The sequence below is a fragment of the Oryctolagus cuniculus genome, chromosome 9, assembly GCF_964237555.1.
Source record: "Oryctolagus cuniculus chromosome 9, mOryCun1.1, whole genome shotgun sequence".
Lineage (NCBI taxonomy): Eukaryota > Metazoa > Chordata > Mammalia > Lagomorpha > Leporidae > Oryctolagus > Oryctolagus cuniculus.
The window spans coordinates 100817289-100838885 of NC_091440.1; the positions used below are offsets into that span (position 1 = coordinate 100817289).

Consider the following 21597-nt stretch of genomic DNA (forward strand, 5'->3'; position numbering starts at 1 on the left):
TGCTATAGGAGGATTTGGAATTTTTATTTCCATGACTGTAGACTTCAATAGCAATTTCAAATTTTTTAATTCAATATTCTTATTTTTCTGATAGCTAAATGCAAGTTCAAAGAGAAAGTAATATGCTGGGGTGGTGTGGTGGTGGGCCTTGTGGCACAGTGGGTTAAGCTGCCACTTGGGACTCCTGCATCCCATATTGAAGTTTGTGTCCTGGTGCCTCTGCTTCTGATCCAGCTCTCTGCTAATGTATTCTAGTGGGTGCAGAAGATAACTCAAGGACTTGGGCCCTTGCCACCCACTTGGGAGACCCAGATGGAGTTTCTGGTCCCTAGCTTTGGCCTGACCCAGCTGCCCAGCTATGACCCTTGAGTGTTGTGGAGATTTGGGGAGTGATTCAGAGGATGGAAGGTCTCTTTCTCTCTGTCTGTCCATCTCTCCCTCTCTCGCTTTCTCTCTCTCTTCTTCCAAATAGATATTCATTTTTTAAAAAAATAACTGAAAAAGAAAGTAATATGCTTAAAATCAAAATACTTAGTGACAGGTGCTAGATTTACAGCAAGGGCTGGGAACTCTTAGTTCTAGGCTGTTTCTACTACACCTCGATGGTTCAGAATGACATCACATCTGGTGTGTGATTCTCTTTCCACATTCTATTGAGAGGGTCTTATCCTGTGCCTTTGTATCTCCAATGATGCGAAGTCTCTTTGCTGCCTAAGACATTTCATTCCCTCACGGGAAAAACTCTGCCATCATACCATCATACCACAAAGTTAAACAGCAGATATTTGGGGCTGTCATGGGTATAAAACAGTGATTTTAATGAAGAAAGAAAGAAGAAAATCATATATCACATATTCTTACATAGAATAAGAGGATGGGATAATATCACTAGAAATACAGAAGTGTAATGCAGAAGGGAGTAGAGAAAGGATGGATAATGGGTACCAAAACACATGAGTAATTAGTTCTTGTGTTCTGAGCACAGTAGAGTAACTGCAGGATACACAGTTTATGACTTATTTTAAACTAACTAGAAAAGAAGAGTCAGTGATTTCCTAGCACACAGAAGTGATAAATGTTAGAGGAAGTAGAAATGTTTATTGTCCTGATTTGATGACTTATCTTCTGTGTATATATTGAGTTATGACACTGTACTCTACAACTATGTACAAATGTTGTGTGCAAATTAAGTTTTTCATAAAGATAGTGTAAGAAAAACACAGGATTTCATAAAAAGGAAGTTCTAGAAGAAGGAGGAGAGCTACCTCAGGGGTTTGTACAAGTTTTTATGGTGCATGCAAAATATTGTCAGTGTTTGACATTACCAAACAGAGCAAAATACAAAAATGAACTCACATTCCACACACAGACACATCCACTTCTTCCTCCAGTATGGCGATTACCTTTGGCACCTTTACTTGCACCTCAAATTTGGGAAGCACTGTTGAAAGAGAAAAGAGAAATGGGGCAGGCTGGCAAGTTATTTTTGTTGTTCCCTAAATGATAAACCAGTGCTCTGGAATGGTGACTCTATACTTTGAAGGTAAAATCCAGGAAGTTGATAACATTGAGTGGTCACAGAGCATGTTTGTCCTTGGAAATCATAGAGGCTTCCATGGAACTAAGAAAAACATTTGCAAAATCCCAAAACTTTTATGAGTTTTCGTGTTCATGGGTGAGGTTTCTGGTTGGAATCAGATGAAGTCCAGCCTCTCAATGGAACTTGAACACATTCACATGGATTCACACCCCGGCAGCGAGAAGCTTATGAGACCTCCACTTTCCCTCCCCAGCCTTCCCAAACCATACCAAATTCATCCACGGTGAAGGAGTGCTCTGTTCTCATTCCAGATTGTATTAGTATCACTATCTTGTAGGAACCTAGAATGGGCTCTGATGACAGGCTGAAGGACAATTGCTTAAGACCATTCTCTGATTTGACATTCTGCCATTGCATAATTCGATTCCTTCTGGGATCCTGAATATAAGAAACTGGCTATTACTTATCAAAGTAAATAAAGAATTTACAGACAGTAATGCATTGAAGAATGAACTGCTGTATAGAATCATTTGGGAAAATTCTAATGTTTTTCCTTAAGCAGAGAGAGTTAGAGGCAAAGAGGGATACAACAACTCAGTTCTCTAGAATGTATGGGGATTTCAGATATGCACAGGCTCATTTTAATATTCATTGCCTTTGGAATATTGTCATGACCTTCCAAACAGCAGTTTAGTTTTAGTGCACTGGTTTCTCTCTGAATATGGAATACGTCAAATTTCTTACCTCAATGAAAACCAATGGAAACTATAAAGCAAAAGAAAAAGAAAGGTGAGTTCAGAAGTCTTCCTGATATGAATACAGCAAGCTCAAATAAACTTAAAGAACTGGACATTATGACTGGAATTTTAGCTAAAATTCAAGGAAATTAATGTAAAAAAGGGACTTGCGAGACACATCACCAAAGGAAGTTAAAAGTAGAAGCCCAAGAACTGACTGAATCAACTATGTTAACAGTAAAAAGGGATGTTAGAATGGAGATTTGGGGTGACCTTATGAATAAGTTTCTCCGGCATACTGTGTGATCCATCCCTAAACAAAGTAGTCATATAATTTGTTGTTCAAATCAAATAAATTTTTGGAGCATGAGAGGGGGCACTAATTTTAGTTTTTCCCAGGTAATTATAAGCTAGGGGCTGTTGCAGGAAACCAAGGTGAGTGCTTAGCCTTTTTTTAAAAAAACTTTCTAAAGTGTTATTGATTTGAAATGCAGAGAGAAAAAGAGAGAGAGAGAGATGTTCCATCTACTGGTTCACTTCACAAATGCCGGCAATAGCTGGAGTTGGGTCAGGCTGAAGCCAGGAACCCAGAACTTTATCTGGACTTCCCACTTGGGTGGCAGAGACCCAAGTACTTGTGCCACCACATTCTGCCTCCAAAAGTTTGCATTAACAGGAAGCTGGAATCAGGAGTGGACCTGTGACTCCAATCCAGGTACTCTGGAATGGGACTGCAGGCATCCCATATGATGTCTTCACTGTTGTGCCAAATGCCTGTCCCTTTAACTGGATCCAACACTCAAAACTGAAAAACGAAAGTCACTGAAAAAATATTTTTGGTAAAGTGCTTAGACCCAGGAGGATATTGAACAGACTAGCTGATAGAATAAAAAAGGGAGAGAATGATCCAACATGGGAAGTGAGATACACAGCAGACCCATAGAATGGCAGATGTCCTAAACAGCACTCTGGCCTCAGAATCAGCCTTTAAGGCATGTGGATCTGGCTGAAAAGCCCATGAGAGTATTTCAGGCATGGAAAGCCAAGACACTCTTGCAAAAAAAAAAAAAAAAAAAAAAAAAAAAAAAAAAAAACAAAAACTAAATGAAAGATCTCCGCGAGTGAGATCCCAGTGGAAAGAACAGGTCATCAAAGGAGGTACCTTTCTCTGAAGGGAGGACAGAACTTCCACTTTGACCATGGCCTTGTCTAAAAATTATCAGAGTCAGTGAACTCAGGGGGCTTCCATAGCCTTGGTAGCTCATGACAAGAGCCTAGGGTGATTACTGATGCCATAAACAAGAGTGTCAATTTGTTAAGTCAACAACAGGAGTCACTGTGCACTTACTCCTCATGTAGGATCTCTGTCCTTAGTGTGCTGTACATTGAGATTTAATGCCATAACTAGTACTCAAACAGTATTTTTCACTTTGTGTTTCTGTGTGGGAGCAAACTGTTGAAATCTTTACTTAATGTATGCTAAACTGATCTTCTGTATATAAAGAGAAATGAAAATGAATCTTGATGTGAATGGAAGGGGAGAGGGAGTGGGAAAGGGGAGGGTTGCGGGTGGGAGGGACATTATGGGGGGGAAGCCATTGTAATCCATAAGCTGTACTTTGGAAATTTATATTCATTAAATAAAAGTTTAAAAAAATCCATAATTTAAAAATAATATGAAAGGCCTCAAATGTGCTCATTGCATGTGCTCATTGTAGCCCTAAATATTAATAGTTAAAAAACATGGAAATCAGTAAATGTACATTCATATTTATAAAAAAACAAAAAGAAGCAGGTGAAAAAGAATAATAAGGATAAAATAATAGTTCAGGAATTAGGAAAGAGAAAAAGGAAAGAATAAAACCATCTAAATTATCTTTGAGGAATAGAATTAAATGATTAGGGGCTAGCACTGTGGCATAGATATCCCATAAGATTGGCAGCTTGAGTCCCGGCTGCTCTACTACCTATTGAATCCTCTCTTAATGCTCCAGGGAAAGCAGTGGAAGGAGACTCAGTGCTGCCACTGATGAGGGAGACCTATATGGCATTTCTGGTTCCTGACTTTGGTCTGGCCTAGCCCCAACCATTACAGTCATTTGGAGGAAAAAAACAGCAGATGGGAAAACCTCATTCTCTCTCTCTCTCTCTCTCTCTCTCTCTCTCTGTCTCTCTCTCAACTCTGCCCTTCAAATAAATAAATAAATCTAAGTAAAAAGTAAATTATTATCCAACTTTCTTAGAAAAATGGGAAAAGGCAAGCCCAGAAATCTAGAAATAATAATTGAAATGATACAACAAATCTGAAATAAATATGACTCTTCATTTGAAGGCAAATAAATAATTTTCCAGGAAACATAAATCACCAAAATTTCCACAGAAAAGATATTAAGTAAAATATATGGGGCTGGTTTTGTGGCACAGTGGTTGAGCTACCCCTTGAGATGCCAGCATCCCATTTTGGAGTGCTGTTTTGCATTCCAGATAATTGGCTTCCAATTCAATTTCCTGCTCTTGAGCCTGGGGAGGCAGCAGAAGATGGCCTAAGTACTTGAGTGCCTCCAACCATGTGGGAGACCCAGATGGAGTTTCTGGCTCCTGGCTTCGGCCTGACCCAGTCCCGGCTGTTGTGGCCATTTGGGGACTGAACCAGAGGATGGAAAATCAATCTCTCTCTCTCTCTCCTCTCTCCCCATCCCCCTCTTCACCCCTGCTCCCAACTCGCTCTCTCTCTCTCTCTCTCTCTCTCTCTCTTCTCTTCCTCCTTTTTTGTCACTTTGCCTTTGAGATAAATAAATTTTAAAAAAGAAAATTAATTTCAGAGCTCACAATTAAGCACTTAAAGTAAATCTTCTGAACAATCTAATATGCAAATATAAATGCAAACATCACATACTATGTTATTAACATAATACCCTAGAAGGCCTCACGATTATAGCAGTTCACTCAGGCAGTACAGAAATTGTCCTATATGAGGACAAGCATTCACTTACTTGACAGCAGTAATAGCCTTACAGTCACAGAATGACCATGGTGTCATCTCTCTGGCAATCCTTGGTTCTCTACTTGTGTTAGGTTTACTGCGATTGATTTCAGATTTGTGGAAATAAAAATATTCCTGATAGTCTTTTTCCCCTTGCTCTCTACTGACCTTAGTTCCCCAAACCACTGATATTTTAAAAATTGGTGGAACAATTGAATTTAAGGATAATTTTACATATTTTTGTTGAACTTTATGGATCACACTTGTACACATATGTCAAAGACTCACCAGTTCATGCAGTGGTCGCAAATCTTTATTCACAGAGACAACTCGAAACTCAACTGAAACAGAGAATTTTTTCCTATGAGGACCAGAAACCATGCCTGTTGGGTGACAGGCGAGGGTGATTGTCTCCTAAGTTCTACAATGTTCCCACCGTGGATCTTCTTACCTGACTGGCTTGGCTTGTAGATTGGTTTGTCTGTCTGGACAAAAACGATGCTTTCTGTGTTCTTCACCCACACTGTGGAACTCTTACGAAGCTCATGTGTTAGTCCTCTTATCTTGAGCAAAAGTTCTCCTGTGTCCCCATGAAATGAGGATCTTGGGAGCTAAGAGCAAAAAGGCCATGAGAACCTCCATAATCTCTCCCGTGGGAGGCCTTAGTATCTAGTCTTTACCTGTTCTTCGGAAGCACAAGAAAATAGGAGGTAGGGTGCAGTATTTATTATTTAAACATAATGTAGAGCAGAGGAAGTCAGAGATGTAACAAATGAAATCTAGATTTCCATGTGCTTTCACAGTAGCGATTAAAACATAGTCAACATTGCAGAGTAAATATAATCAAAAAGTAGATTCAACCCCAAAAACCATGAAGGAAAAATGAATATGCTAATAGTGGTAAGAATGATGTCTTGAGGTTGTACTGGCTGAAGAAGAAACTGGAAATTTCCCCAGGATATCAATTATATATGAAAGACTGGGTCCCTGCTAGTTCTGATATATTTTAAAGTTTGCAACTCACTACCAGAAGATAACTCCTGCTTTCTTGGGCTAGTAGGACTTTTTAAAAGGGGAATTAAATAGAAAATTAGCATATTTATAAATGCTATTTTCCTTCATTGTAGGGTAGGAAAATCTACAATATTTTTTTCTTTTGTAGGGGTAGACTCTTTCTCTAGGTTTCTCTTTGAAACCTAAATTAACTCTCTGTTACTGAAAATGAATCTGCATGTCTCTGACCATTAGAATCTGAAGAAAGGAAGGAAGGGATAAAGGAAAGAAGGGAGGAAGGAAGGAAGGAAGGAAGGAAGGAAGGAAGGAAGGAAGAAGGAAACAAGGAAGGAAACAAAACTTAGATAGGTCATGAGTGCTCACCGTGAAGGAAACACAGTGGAATAAGTCCTTGTCAGCCACGAGGTCATCAAACAGTCTTCTTGTTCCACTATGGGACACTATGGAAGCACTTACAGTCACAGTCTCATTCAGGTGGCTCAGAGAGAGGCAGCTTTTCTCAGGAGTCTCAGTGTGAAGTGGGTAGGGGAACAGCATCATATACTGCCTGGAAGAGAAGAAGTTCAGGGCAGTAGAGGATGAATACCCATGATTGTGGCTTTATCCCACGCTTAGCTCTACACCTGGAGAAGGCAGACTAGCAGCATATAGCATGAGTGCATGATAAAGAAATGATTCAACCTCTTTTCTGATAGTGGCAAAAATTCAACTTAGTTGGTGCTACTGCACTCACAGTTGAGGGAGGTATGAAAGATGTGCTTACCTCACTCAACCCCCAACACTAAAATTCCTGAACTTAATATTTTTGTGAAAGATTTATTTATTTATTTATTTGAAAGCCAGAGCGAAACACAGAGACAGAGAGAGACAGGAAGAGAAAGAAATCTTCCATCAACTTATTCATGCCCCAAATGGTGCAACAGCCAGGGCTGGTCCAGGCTGAAGCTAGGAGCCCAGAACTCCATCTGGGTCTCCCACATGGGTGGCAGGGGCTCAAGTAGTTGGACAGTCATCTGTTGCTTTCCCAAGCACATTAGCAGGGAGCTAGATCAGAAGTGGAGCAACTGGGACTCACAGCAGTGCTCTGATATGGGATACAAGTAATGAAGAGACAGTTTAACCCATTGTTGCCACATGCCAATCCCCCCAAACTTAGTGTTTTAGAGAAGAAAATGGAAGGGATAATTATTCAGTACATTAAATAGTGAATTAAGATTACTCTCACTTGCCATATTTAATTCTTGAAGAGTAACCCAGTGCTCCCTATTGCACAAGACTGAATTTGAAATGTCTCATGATAAGTCAGTTAAGTGATGGATCTGTTTATTCACTTTAATTGACCATTCCACATTATAGACTCACATTAAAACATTTCATTGTACTCCATAAACATGCAATAACTACTTGACATTCAAAAAGCAAAAAATAAAAAGGAAGACTATTATAAGTGGAGATTTTGGGGGATGTTTGTTGAACCTACAAAGAAGGGGCATGTGAAAGAGGACCCTGCATGGTACTCATGGTACTCTGTAAACTGAAGCAGCTGCACACAGGAAGGCAAGAAGAATTAGAAAAAGACATGGCAGGGCACGTCTGCCTTTGTCCATGGTGCATAGTCAATGCAGGAGATTCTAGAATGTGCCGTCCTCCTCCTTTCAGTCAGCCTGGTCCCAGAAACTGCCCTGAGGCACTGGGATTTTGTCACTTTATGCAGACACAGTGTGTAGAATTTGGCCAGCATTCCCTGTAGGGGTCATTGCTCTTAGTGGTCACCAGGAGAAATCCTGATGGGCTCAGGAGCAGTGCCAGCATAGTTGCTGTTGGCAGTGAAGGGTTGTGGGGGTGGAAGTCCATGTCAGAGTCAGAACTGACTTCCTTTGTCTTTGGACCGGCTTTCTCACCCTCAGCAACTGTTGACATGTAGCTCTGAGAAGCTTTCATTGTGAGGTGCTGTCCTGTGATTGTAAGATGTTCTGCTGTATCCCTGCCTGTACTCATTTGAAGCCAGTAGCACTCCCCCAGCTGTGACAACCCAGATCATCTCCCTTCCTTCAAGGAGACCACTGACTTAGAAAGCCTTTCTAAGAGGTAATTAGTTCTCCCTTCTCTGGCCATTCATGTGCTACATCCATGGCTCTTTAAAACAAATGGTAAAGGAGAGACTGAATGTGGAACTCTGAAAACAGTTACCTAACCCATGTCACTATGCTGCAACTCAATCGCTAGAATAATATTTTTCTAACTCTCTCACATCACAGCTTAGTTGGAAACTGATGCATGCATAGTGTACAACCAGGCCAAAGCAATTTCTGGCAGAAAGATTATTTCTTTGAAATCTCAGGTATTACTCTTTGGGATATACATTAATCCTCTCTGTAATATATTAATGTACTAGCTGGGAAGTGAATTTGCCTTTTCCTTTTAGATGATATAGACTCCCCATTTTGCAGAGACCCAAAGAAAATGTTCCAGGGAAGGGAAATAAATTATTATCAGTGGAAATCTTGAAGTATTAAGTGGCAGCTGGTATAAAAAAAGGACAGTGGTGAAGGCTGGAGCTATGGCATAGCGGGCAAAACTGCTGCCCATGGTACCAGCATCCCACATGGACAAGGGTTCATGTCCTGGCTGCTCCACTTCCAATTCAGCTCTTTGCTAATACACCTGGGAAAGCAGCAGAAGATGCCCAAGTCATTGGGCCCCTTCACCCACAAGGGAGACATTGAAGAAGCTCCAGGCTCCTGGCTTTGGATTGCTCAGCTCTGGCCATAGCGGCCATTTAGGAATGAATCAGTGGATCTCTCACTCTGTCTCTCTCTCTCTCTGCCTCTCTGTAACTCTTCCTTTCAAATAAGTAAATCAATTTTTTAAAAAGATTTGTTTCATTTATTTGAAAGAGAGTTACAGAGAGAGGTAGAGACAGAGAGTTCTTCCATCCACTGGTTCACACCCAAGATGGGCTCAACAGCAGGAGCTGCACCGATCAGAAGCCAGGAGTCAGGAACCAGGAGCTTCTTCTGGGTCTCCCACGTGGCTGCAAGGGCCAAGGACTTGAGCCATCTTTCACTGCTATCCCAGGCCATAGCAGAGACTGGATTGAAAGAGGAGCAGCTGGGGCTAGAACCAGGGTCCATATGGGATGCCAGCTCTACAGGCCACTTCAGGCCACGGCTTTAACCCAATTGCCACAGCGCCAGCCCCTAAATAAATAAAATTTGAAAAGACAATGGTAGGAAGGTATGTAGGGTGAATCAAGAAGATGAAAGAGGAACTAAAAATTTTCTCTATCGATTGCTTACCTCAAAATGTTCCAGTCAATCATAAATAGAAAAGTTCCACAATTCTGTGAACCTGTTATTTCCAACTTCACGTATTATAATAATTGCATTTGTTCATTCATTCATCCAATAGTAGTTTAGTACTAAAATCAATACATGTGTTGTACTTAGGGAACATTTCAATAAGGTAGTGTTTTTAATCCTTGAGGATAATGGATGATGTTATAGATATAATTCCATGAACTGGCAATATATAGTAAATGCAAGAACACCCAAACAGGGTACTGAAGAGCACCAAGGAGAGCATGTAACCCAGGATTCAAAACTTGGAGAGCACTCCTTGTAAGCTTACAATGAGTGACTTGATGTTGTTCAGATGAGGGTGATGAACTACGGGTCCAGGAAAAAGCACCGAGGAAGGCATAGAGAAAAGAGAAACTCAGCATATTTTGAGACTGGGAGGTATTTCATGAGAGCAACACTGAGTCAAGCCAGCATTTGAATGTAAAGAAGCCTGGGGGCAGCACGTTTGATTATAACCTGAGAGGGTTCAAGCAATGAAGGGATATAATAGGAGTTCTGTTTTAGAATGATTCCTGTTTTGGTGGTTTGGAAATGATGGGACCACTAGTGCAGTTATCTAGATGAGTTCTGGCAGCATCCATAATGAAGATAAGGGTGTTAGGGATGGCGAGAAATGGAGAATTAATGAATTTTTTAAAAGAAAAAAGTCAATGTGACGTATTGAATCATCAGATGTTTAGGATGGAAAGGAGGAACATAATTAAAGAATTATTTCCAGGCCTTTTGCTTTATTTAGTTGGGTTGATTCTAATGTTTTCTGATGACAAGGAGGCACAACAGGGGGGTTTAGGGTTGTCTGTGGGTGTTGTGATGAACGAGTGTGGTCTGGTCACATGTGCCTGGGCATATCTGCCATTCAACTGGATATGCTGGGCCAGAGTTCTGGAAAGAGCCAATGGCTGGAGAAACAAATTTGGAAGTAATCCTTCATATTTGGGTGATGTTAGCTACGTGAATGGGTATAATCTTTTCTATATAGTACATACAAGAGGCCAAGCCTAGAATAGGGTTCTGAGAAACAAGGATGTTTAAGGAGACACAAAAGAAATAGCCAAAATGGTAGGAGAAAAATCAGGACAATGTGGTATCATGCAAGTTAAAAGTGAAAACAAGGCATAAAAATTTAAGAGGTGAAAAAAATAAATAAAGATCATTGAAAAAATAGGCCATTGTAATGTTTGTTATTTATTTTTCTTGAGTCAGGTTAATGAGATATAATCTACATATAGAAAATTCATCTTTTATTGTGCAGTTCTATTTTTATTAGTTTCTAGTGCTTTTATTTTCCAAACTATATATCACAAAATTTATCCTTCCAACATTTCAATTTATTTGTTTACTTTTTTATTTATTTATTTTTTTGAAAAACAAACATAGAAAGAGGAACAAGGAGAGATCTTCATCCACTGCTCCCATCCCTAGCCCCCAAGGCCTGCAACAGCCAGAGCTGGATCAGGCCAAAGCAAGAATCTGGAACTCAACCCAGTCCTCCCATGTGGATGACATGAATTCAGCTACTGGAGTCATCAGCTGGTTCCCCAGTGCATGCATTAGCAGGAAGCTGAATCAGAAGTAGAGAAGCTGGCATTTGAACCAGGCACCTCGATAGGGAATATGGGTACCCCCAGCAGTGTGGTAACCACTTGGCTGAACTCCTGCTGCCTTCAGACATTTTTGGTACAACTTTTAAATTGCATCAAATATCTTCACCTTATCATGCAGCTGTCATCACTTTCCATTTTCAGAACCTTTTCATCATCTCAGGCAGAAACTCCAACCCCTAAACCAGTAACTTCCTATTCTCCTTCTCCTACTATGATTTTTGGCAAAAACATATGGTCTGATGACTTCCACCATAATCAAGATAGACAGACCTGTTTTATTACCCCCAAAGGGAGATGAAGAGAGGGACTTTAAGATACTTCAGGGGAGATGTCAGGGGGCTTACACATTGATGAGAAAGACCCCCTACAGAAGGGGAGGTAGGAGGAGAAGGAAGCAGTGGGTGGATCTCGTGTCTGGGATAGCGATGATAAGATTCAGAGAAAAAGTAGATGCTAGGAAGTAGTAGTGCAGCCCTTCACTGGAACAGAAAGTTCCTTGCCTGAAATAGCACTTCTTCAGCTATCTTTCCTGGTTGGGTCTGAGGAATGCAATACTCTGGGTATCTCACTGAACTGGAATTCCTAACAGAGCTCCAGAACTTGCTTTGGACTAAGTTCTTAATATTTATTCAATTCTTGTGCGTTTCCTAATTTAACTCTCCCAATGACTTTATGACATCAGTGTTGTTATCACTGCTATGTTGTGTGGTAAGGTAACCTCCTGGAGATTTCATGCTACTTAGTCATAGAGTTAAGATCTGAATTCTGATGATGTGGATACAGCGCCCAAGCTGTTCAGCACCATTTCACTGTCATGGGCCTTGTTTTTTTCAAGTTTATTTATTTTTGTTCATCTAAGAGACAGAGAGAGGTTAGGGAGAGAGATTGAAAGAGAGAGACAGAGAGAGACCTTCCATCCACTAGTTTACTCCCCAAATACTCAGCAATAGCCAGGAATTAGGAACTCAATCTGTATCTCCCACCTGGGTCCCTGGGACCCAGCTACTTGAGCCATCACCTGCTGACTCCCAGGATGCAAATTAGCAGGAAGCTGGATCAGAAGTGGAGGCAGCACTCAATCCCTTGCATTCCAATACAGGAGACAGGAATTCTAAGAGGCAATGAAACCTGCTCCCCCATACTATCCACCCCTCTCACAGGCTTCTCTGATGAAGTGATCTTTCATTTTAGCCGGAACTGCAGCTTTGTGAACACTAACACTGGTGTGACATTTCCCCTGGCTTGCAATCAAGGTTGTATTTCATGAGAAGTCTTAAAAAGTATGTTATAAAGTGCAGAATAGGACAAGGATTGAGAATGTAGTAGTGATAGCTAGATTGCCAGGATCCAACTCCTGGCTCTTCCAGTTTACTTGTTATCTGTAAACTTCCCTTTCTCAACCCTCCAATGTGGAGAGAGGGAAGAAGGTAAACATGGTTATCCTCCTAGAATTGTGCCTACGAGATACATGGAATTGGATCTATTTATATTAATAAAATCTTTAAACAACACCAAAAGCCAATGTGGATAATGCATCCTGTAGGATTGCTGTGTGTGTAACAGGAGGTCAGGTCTTGTTCTTTTCAAGTTCAGGACTCCAGGGAAGTAAGCAGTAGGAGTTAGGAGTCCTCCCTTTCCTCTGCCTTCCATAGTAACAGTCATGATTACCAATCTCCAAGGCTAATAAGGCAATAGTTGCAAGTCTGCTATCAATAATAACACAGGAAGGAAGTCAGCAGCATTTCTAGAAAACATAGATTCTTGTTTTGGATTATCTTTATGAAACTCTGTGGAAGCAGGGCCACTATAACTGATACAGACCACACAGTTTTGGAATTCTTATTTCATCAGGTAAGTTCTCTAGTTAAGCATTACAGATGGAGAAGGTAGAAATAAAACATAGAAAATCCAGAACAAGAGGGGTCAGGGAGCCAGATAAAAGACACTATATGTTATGTCTGTACCCTCACCAAGTCTCTGCTTCAATGTCAGCCTCTCCTGGATGTCTCTCTATTTCTCTTTAGACCTGGAAGCATCTGTTTGGGGTGAACAAAAAATGGCCAATGTATGAGAACTGGCTGCCAAAGAGAGAAGGTGCTGTGAGACTGAAGAAAGAGAAGAAATCCAAGATCACACAGAGCATAATTTACTGAGGAGACTTGAGGACGGAGCATGGTCTGAGGCAACCATGAGACAATGGATCACCATGGGCTTCAGTCAGGAATTCAATTCCTGAGACTGGCCCAGCAAGACAAGCTGACAGGTTCTCTTAGTGACTGTTTATCTCCTAAGGCTGGAATGAATGTTTGGGTTTCCTAAAAGAAAAGATGGTGGTTAAGGCTCAAATGGCTGCAACGTTCAAGATGGCTGCCATCACATCGAGCTGAATCCTTGCAACCCTCCATCTCCCAGCCTCATCTCCTGTTTCCCAGAGCACCAAACCCTTCTTAGATGCAATGTGATTTCCTTGCTCCCTTTGCTTTTCATCTTTCTCCCCTCTCTAGAATAGAAACTCCCTGAAGGTGGGGCATTTTGTCTGTTTTATTTCCTACTGGACCACAGTGTTCAATGAGTAATTGTTGAATCAGTATGTGATTGACACGAAACAGGAAGCAGATTATTTGTGATTGAAATCAATTAAGGATTATTAAATTAGATGTTGTAAATTAATGTTGGACAGGGTTTCTCCTGTAATGACTCCCAGTGGCTGGATTTCCTCTCCTCCCTTCCTGCACCCCAACTTCAGCGCTCACTGCCTTGAACTCCATCCATTTAGATTACACAAGGCTATGTTTAGCTGCACGTTGCCTGAGAGCTACAGTTGTGGAGGGACATTTTGTCTGGTTAAATATTGACCACCTTCAAGAACAGGAACCTCAGTGACCAGATCAGATCAATTTCCTCTTTTCAGAATGTGACCTATCTATATTACATTAACCTTTGTTATTTCTTTGGAATTAGAAACTAATCCAAATGCCCAAAATGAAAAACATAATAATCATTTCTCAGGCCATTGCCACCACACACTTATAGTTAGTTTATTTTGAAATGATTTTGATAATTTATGTAATTTCATTCACTTACAAAAATGATTAAAAATCAAATACTTATGGTGATTGTTTCAGCATGTAAAAATTACAATCTTACTTCTTTAATGACTTACCAACTACAGTAAAGCCATGGTTCAATGAGAATAATGACTCATTTATTCCCCTGCAAAATTTCTGACTATGGAAATTTCATTATATCTGCCCCTTAGTATTTCTGAAAAGGACATTTGTAGAATATCTTCTAGGACAGTCCACAAATACAGATCAGTTATGAAAAGGCAAATATTTTATAAAGAGTTATTTATTTATTTGAAAGTAGAGTCAAACACAGAGAGAGATGGAGAATCAAAGAGAGAATGAGAGAGAGAAATCTTCCATCCACTGGTTCACTCCCAGTTGGCCACAAATACTGGAGCTGTGCAGATCGTAAGCTAGGAGCCATTGGTCTCCCATGTGTGTCAGGGGCCCCAGGACTTGGACCATCTTCTACTGCATTCACAAGGCCATAGCAGAGAGCTGCACTGGAAGCAGAGTAGCCAGGATTTGAACTGGCACCCATATGTGATGCTGGCACTGCAGGCAGCGGCCTCACCTGCCATGCCATAGCACCAGCCACGAGTCAAATATTTAAAAAAACTGGATTCTAAATCCAGGCTTTATATTTTAAATTATTTTTATGGGTTGTAAGGCAAATTCAATATACTGAATCACTGAACATTTCAAAGGAAAATCAATTGGTTTTACTTTTTGCTCACGGGAGCTCAGAAGCTTTCCATTGATTTTGCTGCAATTCTTTCCTTCCTGGCCCAGTTGGGTGAAATTTGCCATTTATGTGTAAAGGATTAAGATTTTATTTAAGCAGGATACCATGTTTTATTTCAGGCCTAATCACAATACCGGGTGGATAGTGAAAATCATATCCATTTTACTTATAGACATATATACATACAATATATTAATATTATATAACACAATTATATATTATATATCAATTAATTATATATTATAATATACAATTATAACAGCCTCAGCACTTTGAACTCCATCCAATTAGATTACACAAGGATATGTTTAGCTGCACTCTGCCTGAGAGCTACAGCTGTGCAGGGACATTTTGTCTGGTTAAATATTCACCACCTTCAAGAACAGGAACCTCAGTGACCAGATCGGATCAATTTCCCCTTCTCAGAATTACATTAACCTTTGTTATTTCTTTGGAATTAGAAACTAATCCAAATGCCCAAAATGAAAAACATAATAATCATTTCTCAGGCCATTGCCACCACACACTTATAGTTAGTTTTATTTTGAAATGATTTTTTTTGCAGAATTTCCTTTTTATTTATTCAACAAAGAAAAGTATCACAGGATAATATCAATCTTGTCACATTAAAACAATTACTTGTCAGTTTGTATAATGATTTTTCCTTTAAATTTTTTTACTTATTTTTTTCTTTTTTTATTTATTAAATATAAATTTTCAAAGTACAGTTAATGGATTACAATGGCTTCTCCCCCCATAATTCATAATATCCCTCCCACTCACATCCCTCCCATCTCCCACTCCCTCTCCCATTCCATTCACATCAAGATTCATTTTCAATTATTTTTATATACAGAAGATCGATTTAGTATATATTAAGTAAAGATTTCATCAGTTTGCACCCACACAGAAACACAAAGTGTAAAATACTGTTTCATTACTAGTTATAGCATTACTTCACATTGGACAACACACTAAGGACAGATCCCACATGAGAAGTAAGTACACAGTGACTCCTGTTGTTGACTTAATAATTTGACACTCTTGTTTATGGCATCAGTAACAACCCTAGGCTCTAGTCATGAGTTGCCACGGCTATGGAAGCCTTTTGAGTTCGCCGACTTCGATCTTATTCCAACAGGGTCATAGTCAAAGTGGAAGTTCTCTCCTCCCTTCAGAGAAAGGTACCTCCTTCTTTGATGGCCCCGTTCTTTCCACTGGAATCTCACTCACAGAGATCTTTCATTTAGGTCTTCTTTTTTTTCTTCCCAGAGTGTCTCGGCTTTCCATGCCTAAAATACTCTCATGGGCTATTTAGCCATATCCAAATGCCTTAAGGGCTGATTCTGAGGCCAGAGCACTGTTTAGGACATCTGCCATTCTATGAGTCTGCTGTGTATCCCACTTCCCATGATGGATCGTCCTCTCCCTTTTTGATTCTATCAGTATTAGCAGACACTAGTCTTGTTTGTGTGATCTCTTTGACTCTTAGACCTATCATTATGATCAACTGTGAACTGAAATTGATCACTTGGACCAGTGAGATGGCATTAGTACATGCCACCTTGATGGGATTGTATTGGAATCCCCTGGCATGATTCTAACTCCATCATTTGGGGCAAGTCCGATTGAGCATGTCCCAAATTGCACATCTCCTCCCTCTCTTATTCCCACTCTTATATTTAACAGGGATCACTTTTTGGTTAAAATTTAAACACCTAAGAATAATTGTGTATTAATTACAGAGTTCAACCAATAGTACTAGAACAAAACAAAGAAAAAATACTAAAATGGATAAAGTATTACATTGTACATCAACAGTCAGGACAAGAGCTGATCAAGTCACTGTTTCTCATAGTGTCCATTTCACTTCAACAGGTTTCCCCTTTGGTGCTCAGTTAGTTGTCGTCGATCAGGGAGAACATATGATATTTGTCCCTTTGGGACTGGCTTAATTCACTCAGCATAATGATTTCCATATTCCTCCATTTTGTTGCAAATGACTGGGTTTCGTTGTTTTTGACTGCTGTATAGTATTCTATAGAGTACATGTCCCATAATTTCTTTATCCAGTCTACTGTTGATGGGCATTTGGATTGGTTCCAGGTCTTAGCTTTTGTGAATTGAGCTGCAATAAATATTAGGTGCAGACAGCTTGTTTGTTTGCCAATTTCATTTCCTTTGGGTAAATTCCAAGGAGTGGGATGGCTGTGTTGTATGGTAGGGTTATATTCAGGTTTCTAAGGAATCTCCAGACTGACTTCCATAGTGGCTTAACCAGTTCGCATTCCCACCAACAGTGGGTTAGTGTCCCTTTTTCCCCACATCCTCTCCAGCATCTATTGTTGGTAGATTTCTGAATGTGAGCCATTCTAACTGGGGTGAGGTGGAACCTCATTGTGGTTGTGATTTGCATTTCCCTTATTGCTAGTGATCTTGAACATTTTTTCATGTGTCTGTTGGCCATTTGGATTTCGTCTTTTGAAAAATGTCTATTGAGGTCCTTGGCCCATCTCTTAAGTGGGTTGTTTGTTTTGTTTTTGTGGAGTTTCTTGATTTCTTTGCAAATTCTGGTTATCAACCCTTTATCTGTTGCGTAGTTTGCAAATATTTTTTCCCATCCTGTCGGTTGCCTCTTCACTCTCCTGACTGTTGCTTTTGCAGTACAGAAACTTCTCAATTTGATGCAATCCCAATAGTTGATTTTGGCTTTGACTGCCTGCGCCTCCAGGGTCTTTTCTAGGAAGTCTTTGCCGGTACCTATATCTTGCAGGGTTTCTCCAATGCTCTCTAATAATTTGATGGTGTCAGGTCGTAGATTTAATTCTTTAATCCATGTTGAGTGAATTTTTGTGTAAGGTGAAAGGTAGGGGTCTTGCTTCATGATTCTGCACGTGGAAATCCAATTTTCCCAGCACCGTTTATTGAATAGAGTATCCTTACTCCAGGGATTGGTTTTAGATCCTTGATCAAATAAAAGTTGGCTGTAGATGTTTGGATTGATTTCTGGTGTTTCTATTCTTTTTTTTTAACTTTTTTTCTTGACAGGCAGAGTTGACAGTGAGAGAGAGAGACAGAGAGAAAGGTCTTCCTTTGCCATTGGTTCACCCTCCAGTGGCCACCGCAGCCGGCGCACCACGCTGATCCGATGGCAGGAGCCAGGTACTTATCCTGGTCTCCCATGCGGGTGCAGGGCCCAAGCACTTGGGCCATCCTCCACTGCACTCCCTGGCCACAGCAGAGAGCTGGCCTGGAAGAGGGGCAACCAGGACAGAATCCAGTGCCTGGACCGGGACTAGAACCTGGTGTGCCAGCGCCTCAAGGCGGAGGATTAGCCTAGTGAGCTGCGGTGCCGGCCTGGTGTTTCTATTCTGTTCCATTGGTCTATCCATCTGTTTCTGTACCAGTACCATGCTGTTTTTTTTTTTTTTTTTTGACAGGCAGAGTGGACAGTGAGAGAGAGAGACAGAGAGAGAAAGGTCTTCCTTTGCCGCTGGTTCACCCTCCAATGGCCGCCACTGCAGCCGGCGCACTGCGCTGATCCTGGCAGGAGCCAGGAGCCAGGTGCTTTTCCTGGTCTCCCATGGGGTGCAGGGCCCAAGCACCTGGGCCATCCTCCACTGCACTCCCTGGCCATAGCAGAGAGCTGGCCTGGAAGAGGGGCAACCGGGACAGAATCCAGCGCCCCAACCGGGACTAGAACCCGGTGTGCCGGCGCCGCAAGGTGGAGGATTAGCCTATTGAGCCACGGCACCGGCAAATCTGTAACTGGTTGTGATCAATTAGTTGTAAACACCACTGCACTCGGACCAGCCACCATGCTGTTTTGATAACAACTGCCCTGTAGTATGTCCTGAAATCTGGTATTGTGATGCCTCCGGCTTTGTTTTTGTTGTACAAGATTGCTTTAGCTATTCGAGGTCTCCTGTGTTTCCATATGAATTTCAGCATCATTTTTTCCAGATCTGAAAATATCTTCGGTATTTTGATTGGTATTGCTTGAAATGATTTTGATAATTTATGTAATTTTATTAACTTAGAAAAATGATTAAAATCAAATACTTTGGTGATTCTTTAGTATGTAAAAATTGCAATCTTGCTTCTTTTATGACTTACAAAAAGGATCAAGCTCATGGTTCAGTGAGAATAATGACTCATTTATTCCCCTGCAAAATTTCTGACTATGTAAATTTTGTTATATCTGCCCCTTAGTATTTCTGAAAAGGGCATTTGTAGGATATCTTCTAGGACAGTCCAAAAGTACAGATCAGTTATGAAAAGGCAAATATTTTATAAAATGTATTTATGTATTTGAAAGTCAGAGTCACACACACACACACACACAGATAGAGAGAGAGAGAGAGAGAGAGAGAGAAGGAGGGACAGAGAGAGAGCGAGAAGTCTGCCATCTGCTGTGGGGAGCAACTCGGACTAGACTAAGTTACTGGAATTAAGACTTATTCTATGCATCTGCTCTTCCACAATATGGCGCTGGGAGAGGAGGAAACAGCTTCTACACAGCTGCCTCCAGTTCAACCAATAAACTGTAGGACCTGCTCCTGATTGGAGGAGAGCAGCGTACTCGGCGTGTGGGTAGCAGAGTTGGGATTGGTGGAAGAGGACTATAAAGGAGGAGAGAGACAACATGCACCAGGAACATCTAAGGGGAACACCTGAGGAACATCTGAGCAGCCCCGGAGAGAGCCAGCCGGCGGTGTGCCGCTCCCCCGCGGAAGTGGGGAAAGTGGCAGGGGGAGCCGCCCTTCCACGGAGGTGGAAGGGACGGTAGCCAACCCGGGAAGAACCAGCAGCAAACCCGGGGAGGGCTGAGCAGACCAAAGAACAACGCAGGGTCCTGTGTCGTTCCTCCACGAAGACGGGGAGCGACAATCTGCTGGTTTACTCTTCAGATGGCCATAGCAACCAGAGCTGTACAGATCTGAAACCAGGAACCAGGAGCTGCTTCCAGATCTTCCATGTGGCGACAGGGACGCAAGGACTTGGGCCATCTTCTACTGCTTTTCCAAGGCCAAGGCAGAGAGCTGGATTGGAAGTGGAGCAGCCAGGACTTGAACCGGCACCCATATGAGACACCAGCACTGCAAGTGGCGACCTCACCTGCCACGCCATAGAGCCGGCCTCAAGGTAAATATTTTTAAAACTTGGATATTAAATTCAGGATTTATTTTTTAAATTATTTTTTGGGTTATAAGGCAAATTCAATACAGTGAATCACTAAACATTTCAAAGGAAAATCAATTGGTTTTACTTTTTGCCCAAGGGAGCCTAGAAGCTTTCCATTGATTTTGCTACAATTTTTTCCTTCCTGGCCCGGTTGGGTGAAATGTGCCATTTATAAGTAAAGGATTAAGATTTTATTTAACCTGGATACCATGTTTCATTGCAGGCCTAATCACAATATCAGGTGGATAGAGAAAATAATATCCCATTTTACGTATATACATATATATAAACATACAATATATTAATATTATATAGACAATTATATATTGCATTAAATATGGATTATAATGTACAATTATAACATATAATTATAAATGTATATTATGTATATAGTATAATAATATATAATAGTGCAATTGTTAGAAAAACTTCCAGGTCATTTATTACTATCTAATTTTCGTGCCTATTACTCTCATAGCAGTAGCAATGTTTGAGCTTCTAAGTATTGCTTAATAGTTGTAAAGGAACTCAACATTTTAAAAAGTCATATGTTAATATTTATATATATTATATACATGTATGTTAAAAGAAGTTAATGAACCAAAATAGTATGCTAATACACACTGGGTAAAAATGTAAAAGGTTAAAGAAAATAAAGAAAGTTTCACACTGACTACACTGTATTCTTCTACTCCCCTGTCCAGAGGAGAGATTACTGTTAATTTACTAAGTTTCTGGACCAGCATGGTGGTGCACTAGGTTAATCCTCCACCTGCAGTGCCGGCATCCCATATGGGTGCCGGTTCTAGTCCTGGTTGCTCCTCTTCCAGTCCAGCTCTCTGCTGTGGCCCGGGAGGGTGGTGGAGGATGGCCCAAGTGCTTGGGCCCCTGCACCCACTTGGGAGACCGGGAGGAAGCACCTGGCTCCTGGCTTCAGATTTGCATAGCTCCAGCCATAGTGGACATTTCAGAATTGAACCAATGGAAAGAAGACCTTTCTCTGACTCTCTCTCTCTCACTGTCTGTAACTCTGCCTGTCAAATAAATAAATAAATAAATAAATAAATAAATAAATAAATAATTTTTTTTTTAAATTTACTAAGTTTCTTTCCAGAAAGTTTGTTCTCTTCTTTTAAAAACTACCTAAGTCAGATCCTATTACAGGTGAAGTGAAAGTCCTCTTTGGCTACCTCCATCTTGGTCTTTCGCACACTCCCCAGAAATGTATATTGGCTTTAAAACATCATCATTTTACACACATCTTTGTATACCAAGAGAAGTTGTAAAACATTGTGTTGTATTTTTCTATGTAAACAATGGCATTATGAATGTAATTAATGAGAAAATTTCATAATTTCAT

General features: G+C 40.6%; 1 protein-coding gene across 1 annotated transcript in view; it reads right to left on the bottom strand.

The window, feature by feature from the left end:
• Nucleotides 1-7953, bottom strand: part of LOC100353095 (alpha-2-macroglobulin) — a 66770-nt gene extending 58817 nt beyond the window's left edge. Inside the window, exons 1-7 of the mRNA XM_070048340.1 lie at nucleotides 7796-7953; nucleotides 6638-6821; nucleotides 5712-5871; nucleotides 5549-5601; nucleotides 2285-2305; nucleotides 1810-1978; nucleotides 1357-1441 (exon numbers count right to left, since the gene is read on the bottom strand). Of these exons, the coding sequence (XP_069904441.1) occupies nucleotides 1357-1441; nucleotides 1810-1978; nucleotides 2285-2305; nucleotides 5549-5601; nucleotides 5712-5871; nucleotides 6638-6821; nucleotides 7796-7881 (758 nt within the window). The 5' untranslated portion in view covers nucleotides 7882-7953. The remainder of the gene's footprint in view (nucleotides 1-1356; nucleotides 1442-1809; nucleotides 1979-2284; nucleotides 2306-5548; nucleotides 5602-5711; nucleotides 5872-6637; nucleotides 6822-7795) is intronic.
• Between the last annotated feature and the right edge of the window lie 13644 nt (nucleotides 7954-21597).